General features: G+C 63.1%; 1 protein-coding gene across 1 annotated transcript in view; it reads right to left on the bottom strand.

Annotated features, from left to right (window-relative positions):
- Positions 1 to 21,988, bottom strand: part of BAHCC1 (BAH domain and coiled-coil containing 1) — a 63,463-nt gene that overhangs the window by 25,087 nt on the left and 16,388 nt on the right. Inside the window, 2 exon segments of the mRNA XM_025363617.1 lie at positions 965 to 1,087; positions 12,110 to 12,289. Of these exon segments, the coding sequence (XP_025219402.1) occupies positions 965 to 1,087; positions 12,110 to 12,289 (303 nt within the window).

The following is a 21,988-nucleotide window of genomic DNA, read 5'->3' as shown; positions in this document are numbered from 1 at the left end:
CAGAACTCACCCCACCATCCAACTGCTCCTCCCAGGTGCGCCCTCCCATAGCCCAGGCCGGAAACTGAGGGTCACCTAGACCCCTCTATCCCTCCCTGCCCCCAACCCCCCTCCTAGATATCACTGATGCCGGCCCCTGTGGGACCCCACACCTGTATTGCTTCTCATTGTAGGCCAGTAACTAACCGTCGGCTTCCAGCCTCCTGGTGTCACCCCAAGGGGAACTTTTTAAAATGCAAATGAGATGTCACCCTACCAACTTGGAGATAAGGACCCACACCCATCCCACCTCCAGCCAGGCCATCTCGGGGACTCCAGGGGGGACTCCCTGGCACCAGGACTTGGCTCTGCTGGGCCTGCGATTCCTCTTCCCCAAGGCCCCACCGATTCTGATTTCTCAGCAGACTCAAACTCTGCATCCCTTCCTTGGGGATGCCTGCTGCCAGTAGGGTAAGCAGCCCTTCTGTCCACCAGGACACGGGGCTGGGGGCTGGGGGCTGGGCCTCCTGCAGCCCAGCTCTAGCCCAGACCACTGAGTGTGTAAGCCAGGAAGTGCAGGCTTCTGTGGGCTTCCTCCAGCCCCCACCGGATGTGTCCTCCTCCTGAGCCACCCCAGGATCTGGGAGCTGTTGGGGGCTGCAGGGCAAGGCCAGGTCCTGAGGAAGCTGGTGGGACTAGGGTGATAAGGAAGGTGGGCACCAGCTCAGCTGCTCCCACCTGAGCAGCGAGAGGTCTTGAGACAGCGTGATCTGGGAACTGAACCTGCGCCTGGGGGTGGTCCTGGGCCCCTGGGTTTAAATCCTGAGGGGCAGACCCACCCTCTCCTCTAGCCCCCACCCTGACCTCGTGAGCCCTGTGGGAGGGCTCACCTAGGCTGGCCTTTCCCTTGTGACCCAGAAGCTCCTGCGCCCCCTCCCCACCCCCAGCATGCCTGCTCCCCATGCCGGCCCCATGCTGCACTTGCCTTTTTGGGTTCCATAGAAACGGTGCTGCCCATAGAGAACATTGCTGTTTCCATGGTGATCCAAGTGGCTCACGGGTAGGAAGGTGGATGCCAGACTCCCCGAAAATCTGGGGTACCCCGGAGCTAGAGAAGCAAGGAGACCCAGCTGCAGAGGCAACTCCCAGCCCCCAGCCCACACTCGCCCTGACCCCAGGGAGGCAAGAAGCCGGCAGGCAGCCCAGGAGCGATGCCCCGCAGAGCCCAGCACGCCGCCGCCGGGGGGAAATCAACCCGTCAATACATCATATTAACTCTGACTCGACTAATGCCGTCCCGCCGGTGCGGCACAAATTGAATTGCTGATGGGCTGGGGAGAGGGGAGGACGGCCGAGGGGGCCTCTGTTCCCTCCCAGCAGCACTCAGGATGACAGAAGCTCCCAGGCTGGGCAAGAAAAGGGACTCCAGGGAAGTTTTGTGGGAGGAGGGGGCACGGTGGACAGACACTGTACCAAGGTCCTGCCCAAAGGACAGCCAGGCCCGGACTTGGCCTCCCCAAGGCAGGCCCCAGGGCCCAGTGGACAGCCCAGGCCAGGGACCAGTGCTGCTGGGGTGTGGACAGCCTCCCCCGACCCTGGCTGGAGGTCACAGGTGTGTCCATCCAACGCCGAGTTCCCACCATGGCCAGGCCTCTTCCGGCTCTGAGATCTGCACAGGGTGGGGAGGGGATGGGGGCAAAGAGTTCCTTGCACAGGCCCCAGCCCCCAAACCCCAGGTGGTGACTCCGAGTCATGCCAGACAGCCCCCTCTCTAGGCTAAGGAGTCTGTCTGTCCCTCAAGGCAGCCACATTTCTGAGCGACCTGCCTCTGCCCAATACAGGAAAGCCAGCCACTCCCAGTCACCCACGCGGCTGGCCCTGGGCCTTGGGACAGCTCTGGTTGTGTGGGGCACACTTGCCCCCACCCAAGGGGTGAAGCACAGCTGGCAGGTCAGGACAGGGCTGAGCACGGCCTGGGAGGCCTGCAGGCACCAGAACCCAGCCCAAGTGCTGCAGAGAGCATGTCTGCTGGACACCAGAGACACCAGTCACAAGGAGTGTGGCTTCTGGTTCCCCAGCAGGAACCTGGGCCACGGGCAGAGTTCTCAGACTCAGACCTGTCCAGCCCCATCCCCAGCCCCGCGTGCAGTCCCGGTGGTGCTGGTGCTGGCCGGCCCGCCACAGCAGCTGCCTGAACATGAGGGCCGAGGGGCTGGCTGTGGTTGGGGGTCTGGCAGCCCTCTATAGGCCTGAGGAGAAGACATTTGAGGCAGCAACCTACAGCTTCAACCTGCCAGAATGAGCCCTCACCTTTTTTTTTTTTTTTTTTTTTTTTTGAGACAGAGTCTTGCTCTGTCCCCCTGGCTGGAGGGCAGTGGCGCGATCTCGGCTCACTGCAAGCTCCGCCTCCCGGATTCACGCCATTCTCCTGCCTCAGCCTCCTGAGTAGCTGGGACTACAGGCGCCCGCCACCGCGCCCGGCTAGTTTTCTTTTGTATTTTTAGTAGAGACGAGGTTTCACCGTGGTCTGGATCTCCTGACCTTGTGATCCGCCTGCCTCGGCCTCCCAAAGTGCTGGGATTACAGGCGTGAGCCACTGCGCCCGGCCATGGCCTCACCTTCTAAAACTCCTGCTCTGAATCTTTCCTGGAAAATGGGCCCCCGAGTCCAACTGGTGCACCCCACACCCTAATCCCACTGGGACCCCCAGCAGTGGCAGGCACCACCCAGCTAGCGTTCGATCTTCTCTGGCTCAGTGGATCCCAGGGAAATCTGTGGAGCTTGAGCCCCAGGAGATGCTCCAGGAAACCCAAGCTCTGGGTCACCAGCTCCAAGCACGCACCCCACACCCACCCCATCTGGAGTCTTGTGCAGGGCATGAGCACAGGGAAGGCTCTGGGAAGTCCTGAGACACAGAAGCCTGCTTGACAGGGCGAAGTCCCATCTCCCTGTGAGGCCACACATCCCAGGCCAAGTCTGGGGACCTGGGGAAGGCGCCCCGGCCCTGGTGCGGCCCTGCAGCTGCCCTCCAGCTGGGGACACGGGGCTGAGGCTCGAGCCTGGCCGACTGGCCTGGTCTGTGTGGGAGCTGCCTCTGGAGCAGCTGTTTACCAGACTGAACAGACTGAACTCTGCCCCAGGAAGACTTGACCAAAGCTGAGAGGGACTGGGTGGGAACGAACTCGGGCGGGGGTAGGGGAGTGGCAGGGCAAGGGGCAGGGCCTTGGGGGGCACTGGCTAAACCTCCGCAGCTGTCCCCCTTTAACTGGCTGCTGTTAAATGTTTTACGAGGCCTCGTTTTGGTAAACAGAAGTCTGTAAATTCCTCCTTCCCAGACTCCGTTTCCCAGGCACGGAGCCCCGTCCCCCAGTCCATCCACTCTCAGGGGGGAGCAGCACTCAGCTGGCCGAGCAGTGGGCTCCTTCCCGCCGGTCCCCTCTGCGGGCAGCTGAGGGTGGGCAGCTATGCTTGTCCCTCAGCTGCTGGGCCTTGACTGGTGGCCCCTGGGCTGGGGAGCAGGGCAGCATTAGTCAGGGCCCTAAGACCAAAGGCCTGGCCGGTGCGCCCCCATCCTTGCCTGCTCAGTCCCCACCTCTGAGGCCCCAGAGGGGAAGTTAGGGAGCGGGGAGGAGGAGGGAATGGGGAGATGGGATGCAGGGGCAGGGAGCAGAGAGGGAGGGGCTGGGGTGCCAGAGAGGCCCAGCCAGCAGGGTGGGGTCCTCTTTGGGCAGGGGGCAGAGAGAGGAAGGGAAGAGGTCCTCCTGGCCCAGCGACAGAAAGCCCCTTTCTTTTTCCCAACAAGACTGTACTCTCAAAATTGAAAAAGAAAATAAAAAAATGATTTTCATGAATCAGAGCAGCTGTTTTGGGACCAGAAGCCAGAAGGCAGGGCTGCTGTGGCTGGGCCGGGGACACACCGGCGTCCTGGAAGGGGCTGCCACTGAGGAGTGGGGGTGGTGGTCCTGGGGAGGGCTCCAGGGGGACCGCAGAGGCCCCAGATGGCATGGAGGAGACACTCCAGGGCCAGAGACCAAGAGGGCTCAGCCAGCAGGGCCTCGGGGCACATGAGACCAGAGCCAGAGGTCCTCAACTGCAAGTTCCTGCTAGAACGCCAGGGCCCCAGAACCTCCCCTTCCCACACCCCTTTGAGACGGGAGCTTTCATGATCACCCCAGCAGACAAGGGCAAGCCCTGGGCTAAACGAACCTCCCAGAGAGGCGGGCAGGACTCAGGCTGCTGGTGCCCTCAGAGCCTGGCAGTGTGTGGGGAAGAACCCTGCGCGCAGTGGGGGTTGCACCGAGGTCCCCACATCCTGCCTCTGCTACTGTGGCGGGCAAAAGCCTCCAAACTCAGTCCCGTGATCGGATGGACTGCATGAGACAGAGGCTCAAGGTCACAAGCACCTGATGGGTGAGTAAAGCCAGGAGGCCACACATGGGCTTGGCGGGGGGCACAACGGCCACATCCCCAAACCCCTCCCAACCTCCCGCAGGCCTGAGCTCACCATGTCTAGGGAGGTCAAGGGTTGCAGGTAGGAGGCCTGTGGTGTGGGCAGGAGAGACAGTGGGTAGTCGGGGGGGGGGGTCAAGGCTGCCCCTGGGCAGGGCTGAAGGACGGAAGAATGCGAGGGCACAGTGCCAAGAAATGGGGGCTGGGGGCAGCCAGGGGTGAGGGGACCCTTCCTCTTCTCCTGCCCACCTGGAGAAGGGAAGCCTGGAGGCTTCTCACCCCTGAGGAGGGAGAAGCAGCCCCCACCCACGGCACACAGGGCCTGGCCCAGTGTCTCTGCTCACACTAGCCCTGGCTGCCTGCCAGGCACCCCCACTCTAGGCACCTCATTTCCCTCATCCCTCCTGCATTCTGACACATTTTCCCAGCAGCCCAGCGCGTCGAGGCCCTGCCCTCTCCAGGCCAGCCCTGCGCCTTCCTCCTCTTGCTAGACTGGAGAGGTGGCCACACCCCACCCCCCAGGGAACATTCCTGTGGTGGAAGACCGGGGGGCTGCTCCTGGGTCTCTCAGGATGCTGGACGTGGGGTGTCTTCATGGCCAGGTCTAGGAGGGAGGACGCCAGCCAGCAGAAAGACTGAGATCACCCGGGGAGGGTCAGGGGACTTCCCACTGCAGGGTCATCCAGGGAGCCCCACTTGGGGCCACGGAGCTCAGGGCCCGGATGCTGCAGGCTTAGCAAACTTCTGGGGGTGCTGAAGCGCACCTCAAGCACCCTGCCCCAGCCCCCACGCCTTTGAGGACAAAACCTTCTGCAGCGGACACCCCACCATCCTGACAAACAGCAGTGCCTCCTCCCTGGGGGAAGGACTGGGCACCTGCGTCAGCCACGCCGGCCTCCCACGGCTGAGCCTCGACCTGTCTCCCACTGTGGTACCACTTCGGCTCCCACACGCACCTGGACCGGCGGGCAGTGCGTCACGCAGCCAACTGGGCGTGGCCCCAGGCCTGAAATCGGCACATGGGCAGCCAGCCTGGGAGGCCCTGGGGGAACGTGGGAGGCTCTGGGGACTGTATCAAATGCCCACCGTCCAGTAAGGGCCCATCCTCCGGGCTCAGAAGCAGACAACCCTCCTCCATCTCCTGCCAAGTCTGCCAAATCCCGTTACTCCTCCCACAGTGACCCCAGGGGAGTCCCGGGAGACCCCTGGCCTGGCAAGTGGTCCCTGCTCTTCTTGTGACCCCATACATCCCCCGTCATGTAGGATATCCCTGCCTCCCTGCCATGCAGCCACATGCATGAGGCTCAGCCTGGCCTCCACCAGCCCGCAACTCGGCACTGGCTTTTCAGGGGACACCCCCTTCACTCAGGTGTCAGTGGGTTTCAGGTGCAGTGCACGGGTCTATCTGATGACTGCCAGTCCCCAAGTGCTGGGCTGACACAGATTCTGAAACCCTGTCCGCATGCGGCACACAGAGCGCTGTAGTCGACTGATGACGTCTGCTCTGGGCACACGGGGGCCTCGGTGGGCTGATGACGCCTGCCCTGGGCACAGGAGGGGCCTTAGTGATGACTGCAGCTGCAGGCAGTTCTCACTCCCACTCTAGGGCTGGAAGGGCCTACAACCTTCCAGCGGCCCCTTCCCTAGTCCTGTCTGCTCTCTGCCAAACACCTTGCTCCTACACACAGGCCCCTCACCCCAGGTGGGCAGACCCCTGGGCGTCCAGGCTGTGTTTCAAAGTGCAGCTCCCGGGACATGAGTGGTTGGTGGGAGGCATGGCAGGAGATTCCTTCTTGGAGCTGGACTGCCCAATCCCTGGGGCCCCCTGAGGCTGGGGAAGCTCTGCCCCTTCCCCATCCACAGGCCTGCAGGGAACTGGCCCAAGTGGTGACCCACAGCTGCCTCAGGGGCAGGTCGGGCCAGCTCCGTCTGTTCCTAGGCTAACAGCGGGGGCAGGTGCCAGGTTCCCATGGGAGCCTCTAGAACAAACGCAGCGAGCAGCCTGCCCAGGATCCAGGCACCAACTCCACAGGGAGGAGCACAGCCTTCCTGGGGATGCTGGGGGATGGTAGCCCAGGGATTGGGGGTAGGGTGGGCCCGGGGATGGGAGGGAGCGTGGGTCTGAGGCTGGGGCCGTCCTCAAACCACGGGAGGTAATGGACAATCCTCAGAGTGTGGAGCTAGAAGCAACCTCACGACCCCCACAGCCTTCGCTGGCACCCTGGACAGCAGCTCTGGCTGCCAGGGAACTACCTCCCGCCTGCCCACCGGGACCTTCCTCACGTTCTCCAGGCAGCATCCTTGACACACAGGTCACAGCCCCCGGGCCACAGACACAACACCAGCCAGCCCAACACACAGGCACACAGTGGACGGTGCACCTGCCGGGAGGGGCTGCACCCCCACCGGTCAGGTCCAGGGATGTCAGCCCAGGAAGGTCGCACCCCACCCCCAGTGACCAAGGCCACTGGCCCCAGCAGTGGACAGCCACCGCCGGACACGGGAGGGAAGCTGCTCTCTGTGCCTATATCACATGGGGTCTGGACAGCTGTTTTCACTGGTGTGGCAGATGGAGAAACTGAGGCTAGGCGTGTGAACTCGAGGCTAAGGCAGCTCTGGGTCTGTGAAGACCCCTGCGCTGCCCACCTGCTCTGCACATGGCGGGGCCCATGCCGCATCCGCCACCGTCCTGCCCTGTCCTGCGGTGCCTGGGTGTAGGCAGGGCCTTGGGTGCAGCCTCCTAGGTCCCAGAGCAGCCTCTAGCCCAAGTCCCTGGCCAAGTCCCTGGCTCTTGGAGAGCAGGAGCTCTTGGAGAGCGGAGGGGGCACCCACTCCAAAGCACGGCAGGTCAGAGGGCAGGGAGAGGGTGAGGGGACAGGCTCTCAGTCACACACAATCCTCAGCCTTAGTTTCCTCACCTGTAAAATGGGCGCAAGCACCACTGTGCTGTGCGGTGTTGCCAGAGGGAGGCAGGTGCCGTCCCAGGGCCAGGCTCATGACAGAAGTGTTGTCATCCTGCCCAACCTCGAGCCTGGGCTGGCCCTGGGAACCCTGCAGCTGCAGGGACCAGGCCCTTTATCCAAACTAGGGTTGGACCTCTCCCCAACCTCCCTGGGGCTCAGGTTCTACCACCTGGGATGCCCCTACCCTGGCTTCCCCAGGCCTGTGTCTCCCCCAGCCACCTCCATACAGCCCTCTGCCAGGTGAGGACCTGGGTGCTGATCACCATGGCCATGAGATGAAACCCCTGCCCTCAACAGTGACTGGCAGCACTCAGCCAGGCCGTGAACATGACACTCATAAAGTCTTAGCGGGCTGGGGTTCGGGAACTGCCAGGGCCTGAGGGTAGACTCTAGTGGGGACAGGAGAGCAGGGCAGCTTGCCAGGGCAGGCCATGGTGAGGGGCCGAGGGTATGGGAGGGCTGGCTCCAGAAAGCCACAGGATGCCTCCGGAGCGGGGATCACAGGCTTGGATGATCGCAGCCGCCCTCTGGCTGCGAGAAGCTGGCTGGAGGAGGGTCACAGACCTGGACGGGGCGGCCGCCCTCTGGCTGCAAGAAGCTGGCCAGAGGTAGCCAGTCTGGCAGAGCCCTCCTACCCCAACACCGGGATCCCCACCCTGTCCTCCCATCCCCACGCTGGGATCCCCACGCTGTCCCCTCCATCCCCTCACCGGGACCCCCATGCTGTCCCTTGCATCCCAGGGGAGCCAGCTTGTCCTCACTGGCCCAACTCTCCCTCGCACATGGGAGGGGACAGCAGGTCCGGGCAGGGCAAGTGCTCCCCCTCCCCCGCATAGATGTGGGGGGCCTGGAGTGAGCCCAGGTAGAAACATCAGTGCTGGGGTGGTCAGCGGGCCTGTGGAGGACAGGTCAAGAGGCCATTTTAGCCACTGAGGAAACCGAGGCCAGGAGAGGAAGGAATTGCCGAGAGATCTGGGAGGAAGCGGCGGGTCCCGGGCAGGCATCACAGGGAGGATGGAGCTGGGGCTGCAGCACTTCTGAGGGCACTCAGGGTGGGTGGAGGCTGGTGGGATCTCTGTCCCTCAAACAGATGTGGTCCCAGCTCCTGCTCACTCCCAGCAGCACCAGCGAATCCTGAGACCTCAGAGGAGATGAAGGGGACAGGGGGGCAGCCAGCAGGACGTAGGAAGCTGCAGGGCTCTGTCGGCAGGGAGCACTCCACATGCGTAGCCCCAGACCCCTGGGAGCTGGCCAGGCCCAGTGAGAGGTGGCCGCTGGGGGGGGGCGTGGTTCTGACCAAGAGGCTGGCCAGGCGGACAGCCAGCGCATGTGTGTGCCTGTCGCCGCCATGGCTCCCCCCAGGTGGCACAAGAGACCACGAGTGGCCTCAGTGGGCGGCTCAGCAGCCCCTGCCCCCACCCTTCCCAGCTGAGCCCCCCAGGAACAGAATCCTCTTTCATTGGCCCTGTGGGTGGTCCTGGCCCGGCAGCTGGGGGGCGCGGTGGGGAGGGAGGGGACCAGGCCTGCCGACAATAGGACCAGCTGTGCGTGCCTCCACCCCCGCTCTCACCCACCCAGGACAGGCTGGCCGACAGAAGCTCACCTCTGCTCCTGGCCAGTTCCGCTGCCCACCCCACCCAAAGCCCCAGGGAGGCCCACCGCTGGCGGGAGCCCAAGCCTCGTGTGAGCTGCGGGCTGGGGGGAGCTGAACCAGCCAGATGTTTCAGGCGGCTCCTCCAGCTCCAGGCTGCCTCTGCTGCACCCCCGGCTGCTCCCCCAGGGAAGCAGGAAGCCCTGGACCGCTCCAGGGGCTGCCCTGCAGATGGGGAGAGAGGAGGCCCTGCCTGGCGTCGGGGGGTTCCTGGGGCTACCCCAACCTGGGTTTCTGCTGGCTTGCCCCATCCTGGCCTCCCTGCCGTCAACGAAAGCCCTGGGCTGGGGAGGGGGTGGCAAGCTGACCTGGCGGGGCACTTGCCTCCTGCCCATCCTGGGCCACTGGAAGGATATGTGGGCGAGGCCGACCGCCCAGGCAGCCCGCTGTGCCTGCTGGCCCCCACCCTCCAGCCGAGTCGCGTGCCCCCCGCCCACCTCGCTCCCCTTCCCCCATGAACACACACGGCAGAGAAACAGGCCCTGCGCACGGGGAGCCAGCTGGCACCCTGTCAAACTAGCAGCCAGGCATGCTGCCCGGGCAGCCAGCCAGCCTCTCACCCTGGCCCGCCCGCCCTGGCCTCTGCCGCTCAGCTCACAGTGCGGCAGCTCCATGTGGTCTGTCGGGGAGCACGGCTGCGTGGCAGGGAACCCCTGCAGGGAGGGGAGGGGATCCCGGGGGGTGGGGCAACTGAACTGAAGGCAGCGCAGGGGACAGCAAGCCGGAGCAGAGGCCTCACAGGTGTGTGGCCTTGGAGGCTCTGCCACCCTCGGGGGGTACCCACACCCGTCCTCAGCCCCGGGTGGGCCCTGCGTCCTGGGGCCCAGGCGGGCGGCTCAGAGGCTACGTCCTGCGTTCTCTTGTCCTGCCTCCACCTGTGCTGGTCCACCCAGTCCACTTTCCCGCACACATGCCCGCCCCAACCTGACACGGATGGCGGGAGATGCATCTCGCCCAGCCAGGGTGCCAGGTGCCCAGCAGGCTAGACAGGTGAACCTCCTCGGTGTGACACAGCCAGGGCCACTGTGGGTACAGTCCTCTCCTCCTGCTCAGGCCACCCCTGCCTGGAGGAGCTACTTCCCTGGGACGCAGACAGAAGGGGCTCAGAAACCCAGATGCCAGGGGCTCATGTTGACCCTTGTGGCAGGACACTGGTCTCCCACCCAGCCAGGGGGACTCCCAGGGGCTCGGGAGCAGATGGAACCCGCTGATGCTGGGCCCCACGTGAGGGGCTGAGAGGCGGTGGGGTCCCCGGGGTGGGATGTGGTCAGCTCCGCCCAGGCAGCCGTTGGCACTAGGGGAAGTGAGTGTCTAGAGGCCGTTGTGGGTGCTGTCTGCCTGTGGGCCACCGCACACCCACCCTCTGAGCAGCCCCCAGAGGGGCGGGACGGGGGCTCCAAGGCAGGTGGTGCTACCCACAAACGGCCCTCCTTGCTGCTGGGGTCCCCCAGGGTGGGCAGAGGGAGTGGAATAGGAGCTCTCTCCTGGTGCAGAGAACACTGGGGATGGGTTCGTGCCGCTTCTGGGCCCTGACTAGGGGCCACCACTGCCAGGAGGGGAAACCAAGTCAGCGGTCCTAGGTGGATCTGTGCACCTGTGGCTGGGCCAGGGCCAGGCAGCGGCCGTTGCGTCTGTTGTGGGGGGGTTTACCACGGCTGCCGCAGGCGTCGCCTTCCTGCTCCCCCCATGCCAGGCCACCCTCCACCCTCCTGAAGACATCCTGGGAGCCAGATGCTGTGGCTGGCGGGGGCGTTTGCCCACAGACACAGAAGGCTGAGGCGGGGTGGGGGGTATGAGCCAGGAAGGCGGGGCCCCCACAGCCAGCCCAGGAGCCATAGCCAGCCTGGTCTCCCCTCCAGGAGGCCGCTAGGAGTGCAGGGGTGGAAGGAAGGGGCAGGGGAGTCTGGGCAGGGGAGTCTGGACCGAGGACCCCATGCTGCCCACGGCATCCCAAGGTAGCGGCCTCCCCTGCACCCAGGAAGAGGCTGTTCCTTGTCGCCTGCCCAACATGTGCGCCCTGCGCCGAAAGCCCAGATTATTTCAGCAACTGCCCCTCACTCGTCACCTGTTCTGCTTGGAAAACAGCCCCTTTCTTGTTGCACAAAGAGAGGTTTCTCTGCTTCCAGCAGTGCCGGGTGCTAATCTCCCTGCCTGGAACGGGGCGGTGGCGTGGTGTGTGGGTCCGCAGCGCTCTGTAAACACGACGCCCGCCGCTCAGCAGTCATTGAGTTACGGCAGTGCCGGGTGCCAGGAGCAGAGAGCCCTGTGTGCCCGCTGCCAACTGCAATTACCTCTCTGCGTGCCAGCCGCAGGGGGGCGGGGGGAGCTTAACCCTTCCCACACTGCAGGGTTGGGGTAGCCGAGGAAATACCAGCAACTGTGGGCCCAGGGACATGGGGGCCCAGGGCCGCCGCCTAGGCTGCAGGGCAAGGGGTCTGAGCAAGCAAGGGGATCCGGGCAGGGGTGCCCTGCCAGGGAAAGGCCAGGGGGGGCCTCCAGGGGCCTCCTGCTGGCCAGGCAGCCTGAGAGTAGCCAGTATTCGTGAGGTGCCTACTGTGTGCCTAGGGCTGTGTCCCATGGGGAGGCAGGTGGCCTGGGAGGAACTCTTTGTCCTGGGCCAGGCCCCACAGTGGCAGTCTGTGTGCACTGACAGCTCTCCCTGCCCCCTCCCCTCCCGGCTGGCAGATCCGGAGCCCACCTCCTAGCATCTGGGGAAGTGGGGCGCGGCCACTGTGAGGGTGAGCCCAACCCGGCCGGCCCAGCTGTACTCCACATTTTCTCAGCTCCCTAGAGCCCCTCCTGGCTCCCCCGTTCCCCCTTGCTGCCCATCTGGAGCACACATCTGGTCAGGACCACTGCCGAACAGGCCGCCCTTGTTTCCAACCAATCACCACTTCCCCCGGGGCTTCCTCAGCAGGGAGGCAGCCTCACCAGAGCCTGCTTGTCAACGTCCACCGGCCAGGTTCCCACTGCCCTCGTGGGAGCCCCTCACCTGCCCCTGGCCCGGGCACCAGGGTCAGTCTCTTGGCCACCAGGGCGTCGCCGAGAGCCCAGTCTGCCAACTTACCTTCGTGGGAGTGGGAGAACCAGATCTGGGAGGTGGCGGGGTGGGAGCCACGGTAGGCCTGCTCCGAGGGGGAGGAGCTGGGGCCGCTGGGGTGCGTGGAGGCTGCCGAGCCCAGGCTGCTGGAGAGGAAACTGCCCATGAAAGAGGAGGCCGGAGAACTTCCCATCAGGCGGCTGCTGGCTGTGGACACAGGGCAAGAGTGAGTCTGGGGGCAGCTCCCAGGGTGTGGCCTGAGGCAGGGCAGGGGCAACAGCCCAGCCCTTCTCCATGGGGTACCCTCAGGCCCCCATCGCCCCTGGAGTCTTTGTCTTTCAATATCCAAGAAACCGATGATGGGAAAGGCTACCCACATAGGCCTTTGACAGCCATACTCAGAGTCCTGAGTCTTTTGGTGCCTCAGGTGTCCCGGTACTGACACCCTCCTGCTGGTGCAAAACCCAAGAATGTCATCTTTGTTACAACCACATCACCACCACCAGCCACATCACCTACCACTATCACCCCCAACCACATCACCCACCACTATCACCCCCAACCACATCATCCACCACTATCACCCCCAACCACATCACTACCACCTCACCCACCACCACCAACCACATCATCACCACCACCCCAACCGCATCACCATCACCACAACACACCAACCACGTTACCACCAACCACATTACCACTAACCACATCATCACCAACCACATCACCTCCACCACCATGCCCCCAAACACATTACCACTACCATTACCACCAACCGCATCACCCACCACCAGCACAACCAACCACATCATCCACCACCATCACCAACCACATTCAATGACAACCACATCACCATCACCAACCAATTACCACCACCAACAACCATATCGCCATCAATAACCAATCACCATCAACAACCACATCACTCACCACCACCACCATCATCATCGTCACCACCACTACCACCCAGGTGCCGGGTACTGTGCCAAATCAACTTTCATGGCCTGTGGATAGGCCTCCTCTTCACAGGGAGAGCACCCCGACTCTCCCAGCCCACAGTGGTGGGCAGCTCCAAGGCCCCTTAGACACTGGCGAACTTGCTAAAAAGGCCAAGGTGACACATGAGGCACCAGGGTCAGCGGGGCCCCAGCCATAGGCCATGTGTCAGCTCCACGGGCCCCGCAGTCTCGGCCCCTTCAGGCAGCACTGGGAGGAGCTGTTCTCCCTCCTGAGTGGGGTCTTCATCCCTCTACCCAGACCCAATAAACTGACTTGTCAGACAGAGGAATGCCCCAGTCCCAGGTGAGCGGAGAGAGAAACTGAGCCAGCTGGAAGACCGAGGGTGGGGGACAGAGGAAGGAAGGGCAACGCTGGGGACAGATCTGCTTCTAAAATCCCTTCAGGGTTCCTAGGGCTGGGCCCCAACTGGGCTGGCACAGAGCTGCGAATGGCGCTCACCTCTGGGTCAGGTGGAGGCAGTGAGAGGCTCCTTCCTGGGTACTGCCAGGATACCCTGCACTTCCTCTGGCAGCCTGAGTGTGGGAAATGGTGAGCCCCCAGGACCCCAGGCCCCGTCCAGCCCAGCCCTCCCGGCCCACTGACCCGCCTGCATGCTCGCTTGTGGCCCATTGGCCGTGCCCCCCTCTGCCCAAGTCCAGTGGCCAAGGCCAGCCCGAGGGAGCCTCCCAGGGTTGCCATGACTACCAGCTCCTGCACACGGAGGACAGCACACACAGATTTCTGCACACGGTGGCCCTGCTGCTCCGTGGGTGGTCTGAGGCTGTCACTGAGCGGCCCCCACCCCAGCCAGGCACCCTGGCACCTTGTCATCTCCATTCCACGGGCGGCAAGCCTGGCCTGGGACCATCCCAGGAACCCAGGGCGGCGGCACTGCCCTCTCGGGAAAGAGGGGTATGAGGCTGAGTGTGGGGACAGTGGGGGTCTGCAGGGGCCCAGCCCGAGGTGAGTCAGGACAGCCATTCCCCTGCCCGGGAGGCAGGGGGAATTTGTGAATTTCTGATGCCTCATCCAGCCTGGCTTGGCCCTGGGAACTTCCCAGACATGAGGTGACTCAGCAGAGGCGGCGGGGCCAGGGGGGCGGCGGGGGCTGCCCTGCAGGGCCCTGGCAGGGTCCTGCTGTGCTGAGCCAGTTCCCAGCCCAGGGCCCCCAAGGCCCCTTCCCCTCTCGTGTGTGAACGCAGCCACGTGGACTCAAGGGGCCTCTCCCGGTCGTGGCAGCAGAGGAGGGGTCTGTGAGTGCTGGTGGGGGACGTGGGGTGTGAGCTGGCCTCTGCGGCGGGTGGGCGGGTGGAGAGGAAGAGCCGGCCCAAGGGACTGTGGAGCAGGCCCAGGTCCAGGCCCAGGGCAGGGGGCGAAGGTGCCCGAGAGCCAGGGGCTTCCCGGACCACAGGGCTGGGACTGCCATGGGCCAGGGCCAGACCACAGGCCCGGCGGCCAGGGAGGGGACTCTGGGTTGGGAAGGGAAGTGCTGGCTTCCCTTGCTTGGGGACACTGGGGCATGCCTGTGGGGTGAGTGTGGGCTCCCCTCGGAGTTGGAAGCTTGCCGCTGCCTCGCCCAGGCCCGCCTTGAGTCCCCCAGGCCTTCCCACCCCCACACCCTCCTGGGGAAGTCCCTCCCGCCTCTTCCTCCCTGGGATGGTGGGAAGCAACTAAGTCCAAAAGTTGGGTCTGGAGAAGGGATTTCTCCAGGATCCTGGCCTGAGAACCCCGTACCTTGAGCTCTCCCACACCATGTCAGGCGGGGGCGGGACACACCCCGGTGTCCCACGGGGCCCTCAGTAGGCAACCAGCCTGTCTCCAGACTTGGGGGACCCTGCTGTGCTGCCTTATCTGAGCCCACTAAGGAAGGGTCCCCAGCCCCAGAATCTGGGGAATGAGAGGGAAGGGGATGGGGGCTCCAGCCTAGCCCCTCCCTGCACCTGACCAGCCTCACCAAGCTGGGGGCCCCTGACTCTGTGCCCAGAGTCAGGCAGGGCCGCTGACGTGGGGGTCTCTTTCACCTCTTTTCCCTTTCATTCTGGAAACGGGCCAGCTGGATTGCTGTCTCCTTGTCATACAAACATCATGTCTTTGTATTTTCACCATAATAAGCTCAGGTAATAAAGCACAAGAGAGGCCAGACACGGTGGCTCACACCTATAATCCCAGCACTTTGGAAGGCCAAGGTGGTGGATCACTTGAGGTCAGGAGTTCAAGATCACCCTGGCCAACATGGTGAAACCCCGTCTCTACAAAAATGCAGAAATTATCCGGACATGGTGGTGCGCGCCTGTAATCCCAGCTATTCGGGAGGTTGAGGGTGGGAGAATCGCTTGAAGCTGGGAGGCGAGGGTTGCAGTGAGCCGAGATTGTTCCACTGCCCTCCACCCTGGATGACAGAGTGGGACTCCGCCTCCAAGAAAAAAAAAATCACGAGAGGAAGCCGAGTCACCCAAGACCCCTGCCCCAAGGCCCTCGCGTGAGCATCCTAGGACCACTGTGTGCACAGCGGCATACATACTTCTCCGGTATCACACGGGGTCGCATGCTGCACCCCAATTCCATGCCCGCGCATCCTGGGTACTGAGCCTACCATGAGAGACCTACCATCCCCCACAAGGGACTGGGGTAGCCTCTTCTGCTTCTGGAAATCCTGACTCGGGTGGCAGCTGCTGCCAGGGGTCCTCACTGGCGGCTCAGCAGGCCAGCACCTTGGAGACGGGACCAGGCAGGGGAGGAGCCTCTGCCCGGCATCCCCCTTGCCCCAAGAGCACGAGCCCTGCACATGGCTGGGGGCTCAGATGCTTACTCTAAAGGGGGGATTTCTCCCCCATGGCCCTGGCCTTGGCTTGAAACTTGGAAGCAGATTCTGCATGCCCTGCCAGGTGGTCACTACTGTGGTGACCCCCGCGAGTGTGGGGGATGGGACTGCTGGCCACCTGAGGCCTTCCCTATCCCACCCAGCTCCTGAGGAGTCCGGAAAACCCCAGGACAGAGCATCATACCTCTACTGTCACCCCCACCTCCACGTGTTTGGGGATGGCACTGTGACTGGCCGGCAGAGCCACAGGCAGACCAGGCTGCCACCTCCCCAGCCCCCGCCTGCCGACCAGTGGCCAACCCCAGACAGAGCCTGGGCCTCAGCTGCCTGGGAGCCGAGTGTAGCCTGGGCTCCAGCCAGGGCCAGACCGCGTGGGACAAGGCCAGCCGGGAACTGGGCTGAGGGTTCTTTCCTCTTGGCAAAGTCCCTGTCTACCAAGTGCTGTGGTTACCAGCCCAGGAGGAGGCAGCTGGGGGCCGGTCTTGACCTAGGCCTCCTCAGGCCAAGTGCCCCATCCTGGCACTGCCTGCAGTGGCACCTTCCTCGCCTGGGGCTTCAGACTCATGTGACCTAGTGCCACCATGCTCCCAAGGTCGGTCGTGGGCCCGCCATGGGGCTGGTAAGAGATGGAACATGACCGAGTCTAAGTTGCTGGTCCAGGCCCATAGCCCCAAATGCTCTGCTGGGGGGTGAACATGGCCTGTCCCCACCTGCGTGCACGGTCAGGGTGCCCTGGCCCCGCACAGAGCCTGCCTGGGGCCGCTCTGCCAGGCTTCCCATCAGCTCTCATCACAGAGATGCAGCACAAGTTTGGATGTTCCTGGGGAAGAGACCAGGAAGCTGGATGCGGTGTCAGCGGGGCCACCGAGGACTGCACATTGGCGTCCAGCCGGCTGCCCCCACTGCCCAGCCAGCCCAGGCCGGGTTTGCAACTCTAGATCTGGACTAGGCTCTGGCCCCAGCTCCAGTGCCACCTCAGCTCTGCCCAAGATGCTGCAGAGGCCTGGTTCGGACGCCCGGCTAGCTGAGGAAACAGTTTCGGGAGACAGCAATGCCCAGAGGGCTGTGGCCACCCCCAGGTGGCTCAGGTCCTCGGGCACAGCCCCATCCCTGGGAGGCGGGTCTGACCTGGCGCCCAAGGTCCAGCCAACTAGACAGGGAGGCAGGCTGTGCCTGAACCTGCTGTCCCAGGGCGGCCCAGCAGCGGGAGGACTGGGGAACAGCTGCACAACAGCTGGGCTGGAGTCTCGATGCCCACTGAGCCCGGCCCCGGCCCACGGCTGCTGTATGAGGAGGCTGGCACACAATAGGTGAGAGCTGGCCACATGGGCTTGCAGCAGAGGTGGCCCTAAGTGGCCAGGACGCCGATGGGAGCTGGCCTACCTCCTGCCAACCTGTCTGCCAGGCTCCCTGCCATGGATGGCCAAGAAAGGCAACACATGCTGGGCAGCCCGAGGGGCACAGAGCATGCTGGGGCCCTGGAGCCCAGGACTCCCCGGCGAGCCACTCCCTCCGTAAGGGTCGGTCCAGCAGCCATGCCAGCAGCCCCCATCCAGGGTTCCCGAGGACCCACACACCAGAGGCTGGGCCTGGGCAACCGGATGGCCAGGTGCCCACTGTGCCCCACCCCACTCTCCTGCCAGGCTGACCCTGCTCTGCCTGTGGCACCAGACTGAAGACAGACGGAACAAGAGGACAGCAGGGCCTGGGAGCCGGGAGAGGCGGGCGCAGAGCCGGCAGAACGAGCATTTGTTTTGAGTTAAGTGAGCCGCCGAGACAGCCTCCTTTTCTGGAAACTGTGAAATGGGTTGTAAAAAAAAAAAAAAAAGCCTCGCTGAGATGGCGGCAGCTCCAGAGAAGCAGCGAGGCCCTTCCCAGGCTCCCGGCTCCCGCTGTTTCCGGAAGCCCAGCTGCCGGGCTGCTGGCATGGGCCTCCCCAGCTCCGAGTCTGGCGGCTGCACCCGCCGCCTGCGCCAGCTCCCACCCCCGACCCACACCCGCTCAGGCTCCCCTCTTCCCTCAGCACTGGCTTCCGCTCCACACCTTCCCCGCCCCCGACAGGGCCAGCCCAGGCGGGGGACACCAGGCTCCCTTGGGGCTGTCCCTTGGTCTCCCCCAAGACACCAGGAGTGGCTGGGAACGGAGTGATGGGCGGTCTCAAGCACCCTTCCCACGAGCCAGGCTCCCAAGGGAGCTGCGCAGGAGGGGAGGGGAGGCAGGAAGGAGGAGCAGCCCCGCTGCTGGCCCTGCCCCACATTCCTCATTCCGGGAAAGGCGGGGGAGGAAGCCACACTGCACAGGTTCCTGGTGGATGCAGAGGGGAGGTGCAGCCTGCTTGGAGGCAGGGGTGTAGCATCTGACCATTTAGCTGCCAAGGAAGAGGAGTGAGGGACAGGGGTGGGGAGACCAGGCTCTGCCTTGGGGTGAGAGGCCACTCTGGGACCACCACCCGCACCAGGAGACCAGAAGCTGCTGTGGCAGGGGCTAGAGGCCCAGCCACATGCCACCCCAGGTGTGCAGATGTGGCTAGGAGACAGGCAGGTGCACGCTGGGTGTGCAGGTGTTTGCAGGCTCAACCCCCAGATACAACCCAGTGATGCTTCCCCCACCCTGGCTGCAATCACTAGTGGTCCAAACTGGAGAAGATGTGGGGTGCACCTCACACTTGTGCACGCTCACACTTGCACGGAGGCAGGGAAGGGAGTGTGTGTGAGACTCACGGGGTGTGTCTGAGTGTGCAAACCTGTCTCTGGGCATGTGCACATGACTATGGATATGAACACAAGGTCTGACTGTGCTCGCATGTCTTGGATGAGTGGCTATACACACACATACACACACGTCTGTGGGTATGCACACCTTGGCAGACTCTGTTCTCGGGCACGGGAGCCACATAGCTGGGCAAGTCTTCAAAGATGCTGCTTCCCAGGGCTCAGGCCTCCACCAGGCTTATCCCCTTACTGGCCTGAACCTTGGCAAAGGCTCTTGGCCTCCGCTGTGCACAAGGTGGCATGGAAGGGGCACCGGAATGAACAGCTGCCCTGGGTCAGGGCACGTACCGGTCCACTGGCGGTGGAGGGGGCCTCAGATCTGCACCAAGTTGCAGCTCCAGCCCCCAGTCCCCTGCTGCATAGGAGCCAGCCCCCCACCCAGCATAGCTGCTCAGTTCTGAGTTGCCTCTCCTGGGGCAGTGAGACCACAGACCCTAAAGTGGCCCCCCGGAGTCTTGTAGATTCTGGGGCCGGCCAGCAGGTCATGTGGCCAGGCCCAGTTGCCCTCTGCGGTGGAGAAGCAGGCCCCAGCGTTCCTTGGGCTGTCCTGGAGTCCTCTCCCATCTGAAGCCCTCTCCAGGGCCCACAAACTGTCCAGATCCGGGGCGGCCCTCTGTCCCGACTGCACACCTGCTGCCACCAGATGTCCGTCTGTCCAGCACGGCTCCCTCCATGCCTGGCGGGACACGGGGCCTGCCCTGCCTAGCGTTGCCTCTTCTGCCCCCACAGCCTGGAAGTGTCTGAGGGTGCCTTGGCCCCCTGGGGTCACCAAACCTCCCCACCCACCCACGGCTCCATGAAGGAGGCTAGACAAGTGGAGACTGAGGCGGGCACAGGGAGAAAGGAGTAACAGAGAAGAAATGGGGCACAAAAGGACAGGAACCAGCGTGGGGGCAGCGAGAGAGAGGCTGGAGGGAAGGCCAAGAGCACGCAGCCATGGGCTCAGCCCAGGATCTGGAGCAGCCTGTGGGAGGGGTGCCCGCCCAGGAATAGGAGCACGTCACCCGGGAAGCCCCTCGGCTCGCTCAGGAGAACCTTCCAGAAGCCTGCACTGGCCCAGAGGCGGCATCTCTCAGGCCTTAATAGGAAAACTGTGGTTTCTGTGTACCCAAAACCAAACCAGCGTGGAAACGGCCGGGAGCCGATGATGACAGAGGATGGGCTCAGCCACCGACAGCCCAGAACTAATAAAAGAAAAGGAAAATCGGATATAAGTCTGGTTCTTATTAAAGGGGTAAATTTAGCTTTTTGGCTAGGGCGGGGTAGGGGTGGCCGATGCTCCCCACGGGGTCCCTCCTCGGTCTCCCTCCCCCAAGAGCTCTGGGCCAAGTGACTCAGAGCAGCCATGGTGGGGGCTGAGGGCGGGGCGCAGGCTGGCTCCCTCTCTGCTTCTACAGTTCTTCACACCTTCTCCCATGTCTCTCACCCGCTCTCCTGGGTGGGCAGGTGGCCAGCACCTCCCCTTGCCCCCAAGACACTCTGGAAGGCCGTGGGGCGGCTGGCCAGGGGCGTGGGAAGGCATTCAGGGTGGTCAGCGCCACTCCCTCGCCGACCCCCCACCACAGCTGGATGAGTCTCCCCGCCCCAAACCGAACACGCCCCATTCCACCATCTTGAGAGAGCCAGTTGCGGGAGACGGACACGCCGGTGAAGATGTCAGGGGCACACGCACGCACACCCCAGCCCAGGTATCCACCCTGGCCCCCAGGTCCCCGCAGAGCAAGGGAGACCATGTGGACACCCACCCTGCCCTCCTGCACTCCGGCCTCTCAACTGGGGCCCCCGCCCCCTGCCCTGACCCAGGACGTGTCCACTCTAGCTGTGGACGTGGAGGGGACACAGGGCAACGGATGGGGACCCAGGGCCTGCCCGGACATACCAGCCACAGATGAGCCCCAACAGAGCTGGGCTGTAGGGAGACTCTAGTGCTCTTGGCCCCGTGTCCACACAGCCATGTGGCCTTGCTGGCCGGCCCCTCCCATCCTCCAGTGGACTAGCCACAGCCGCGGCTGGGAGTGTGCTCCTAACTCCTGCCACCTGGCCCACACAGGCGACATCAATGACACAGGCTCCACACCAGAGCAGCTGAAGAAGGGTGGGCAGAGGCAGGTGCAGGCTCGGGGTGGCCGGGGGGCAAGCTCTCACCCTCCTGCATGTTGACCCATCCTTGTGGACATGCACACGTGCATACACCCATCCTCATGGACACACACACACATACACACGCGTATACACCCATCCTCATGGACACACACACACACGCATACACACCCATCCTCATGGACACACACACGTACACACGCATATACACCCATCCTCATGGACATGGACATACACACACACACACACATGTACACACGTGCATACACCTAACCTCTTGAACACACAGGTACACATGTGCATACACCCATTCTCATGAACACACACATACACGTGTATACACCCATCCTCATGGACATGGACACACACACACACACGTACACATGCTCATATAACCATCCTCATGAACACACACGTACACACGCGTATACACCCATTCTCATGAACACACATGCATACACCCATCCTCATGGACATGGACACACACACACACGTACACATGCTCATATAACCATCCTCATGAACACACACGTACACACGCGTATACACCCATTCTCATGAACACACATGCATACACCCATCCTCATGGACATGGACACACACACACATGCACATGTACACACATGCATATACACCCACCCTCATGGACACACCCACATATACACCCATCCTCATGGACCTGGACACACATACACATGCACATATACACATGTGCATACACCCATCCTCATGAACACACACACGTATACACGCGCATACATCCATCCTCATGGACACATGTACACATATGCATATACCCATCCTCATGAACACACACACGTACACAGGTGCATACACCCATCCTCATGGACACACATGCATACACCCATCCTCATGGACACACACACACGTGCATACACCCAAACTCACTGACACGCACATGTACACACATGTACAACCATCCTCATGGACACACAAACACATGCACACGTGCATACACCCACCCTCATGGACACACACACGTGTATACACCCATCGTCATGGACACACACACACGTACACACGTTCATACACCCATCCTCAGACACGCACGCATATACCCATCCTCATGGATGCACACACACACACACACGTGCATACACCCATCCTCATGGATACACATGTACACATGCACACACTCATCCTCATGCACACACGCACACATACACACGCGAATACACCCATCCTCATGGACAC

This window comes from Theropithecus gelada, chromosome 16 (genome assembly GCF_003255815.1).
Source record: "Theropithecus gelada isolate Dixy chromosome 16, Tgel_1.0, whole genome shotgun sequence".
In the NCBI taxonomy this organism is placed as follows: domain Eukaryota; kingdom Metazoa; phylum Chordata; class Mammalia; order Primates; family Cercopithecidae; genus Theropithecus; species Theropithecus gelada.
Note: the sequence above shows the minus strand (reverse complement) of the source record. Positions and strands in the feature narration are given on the sequence as shown.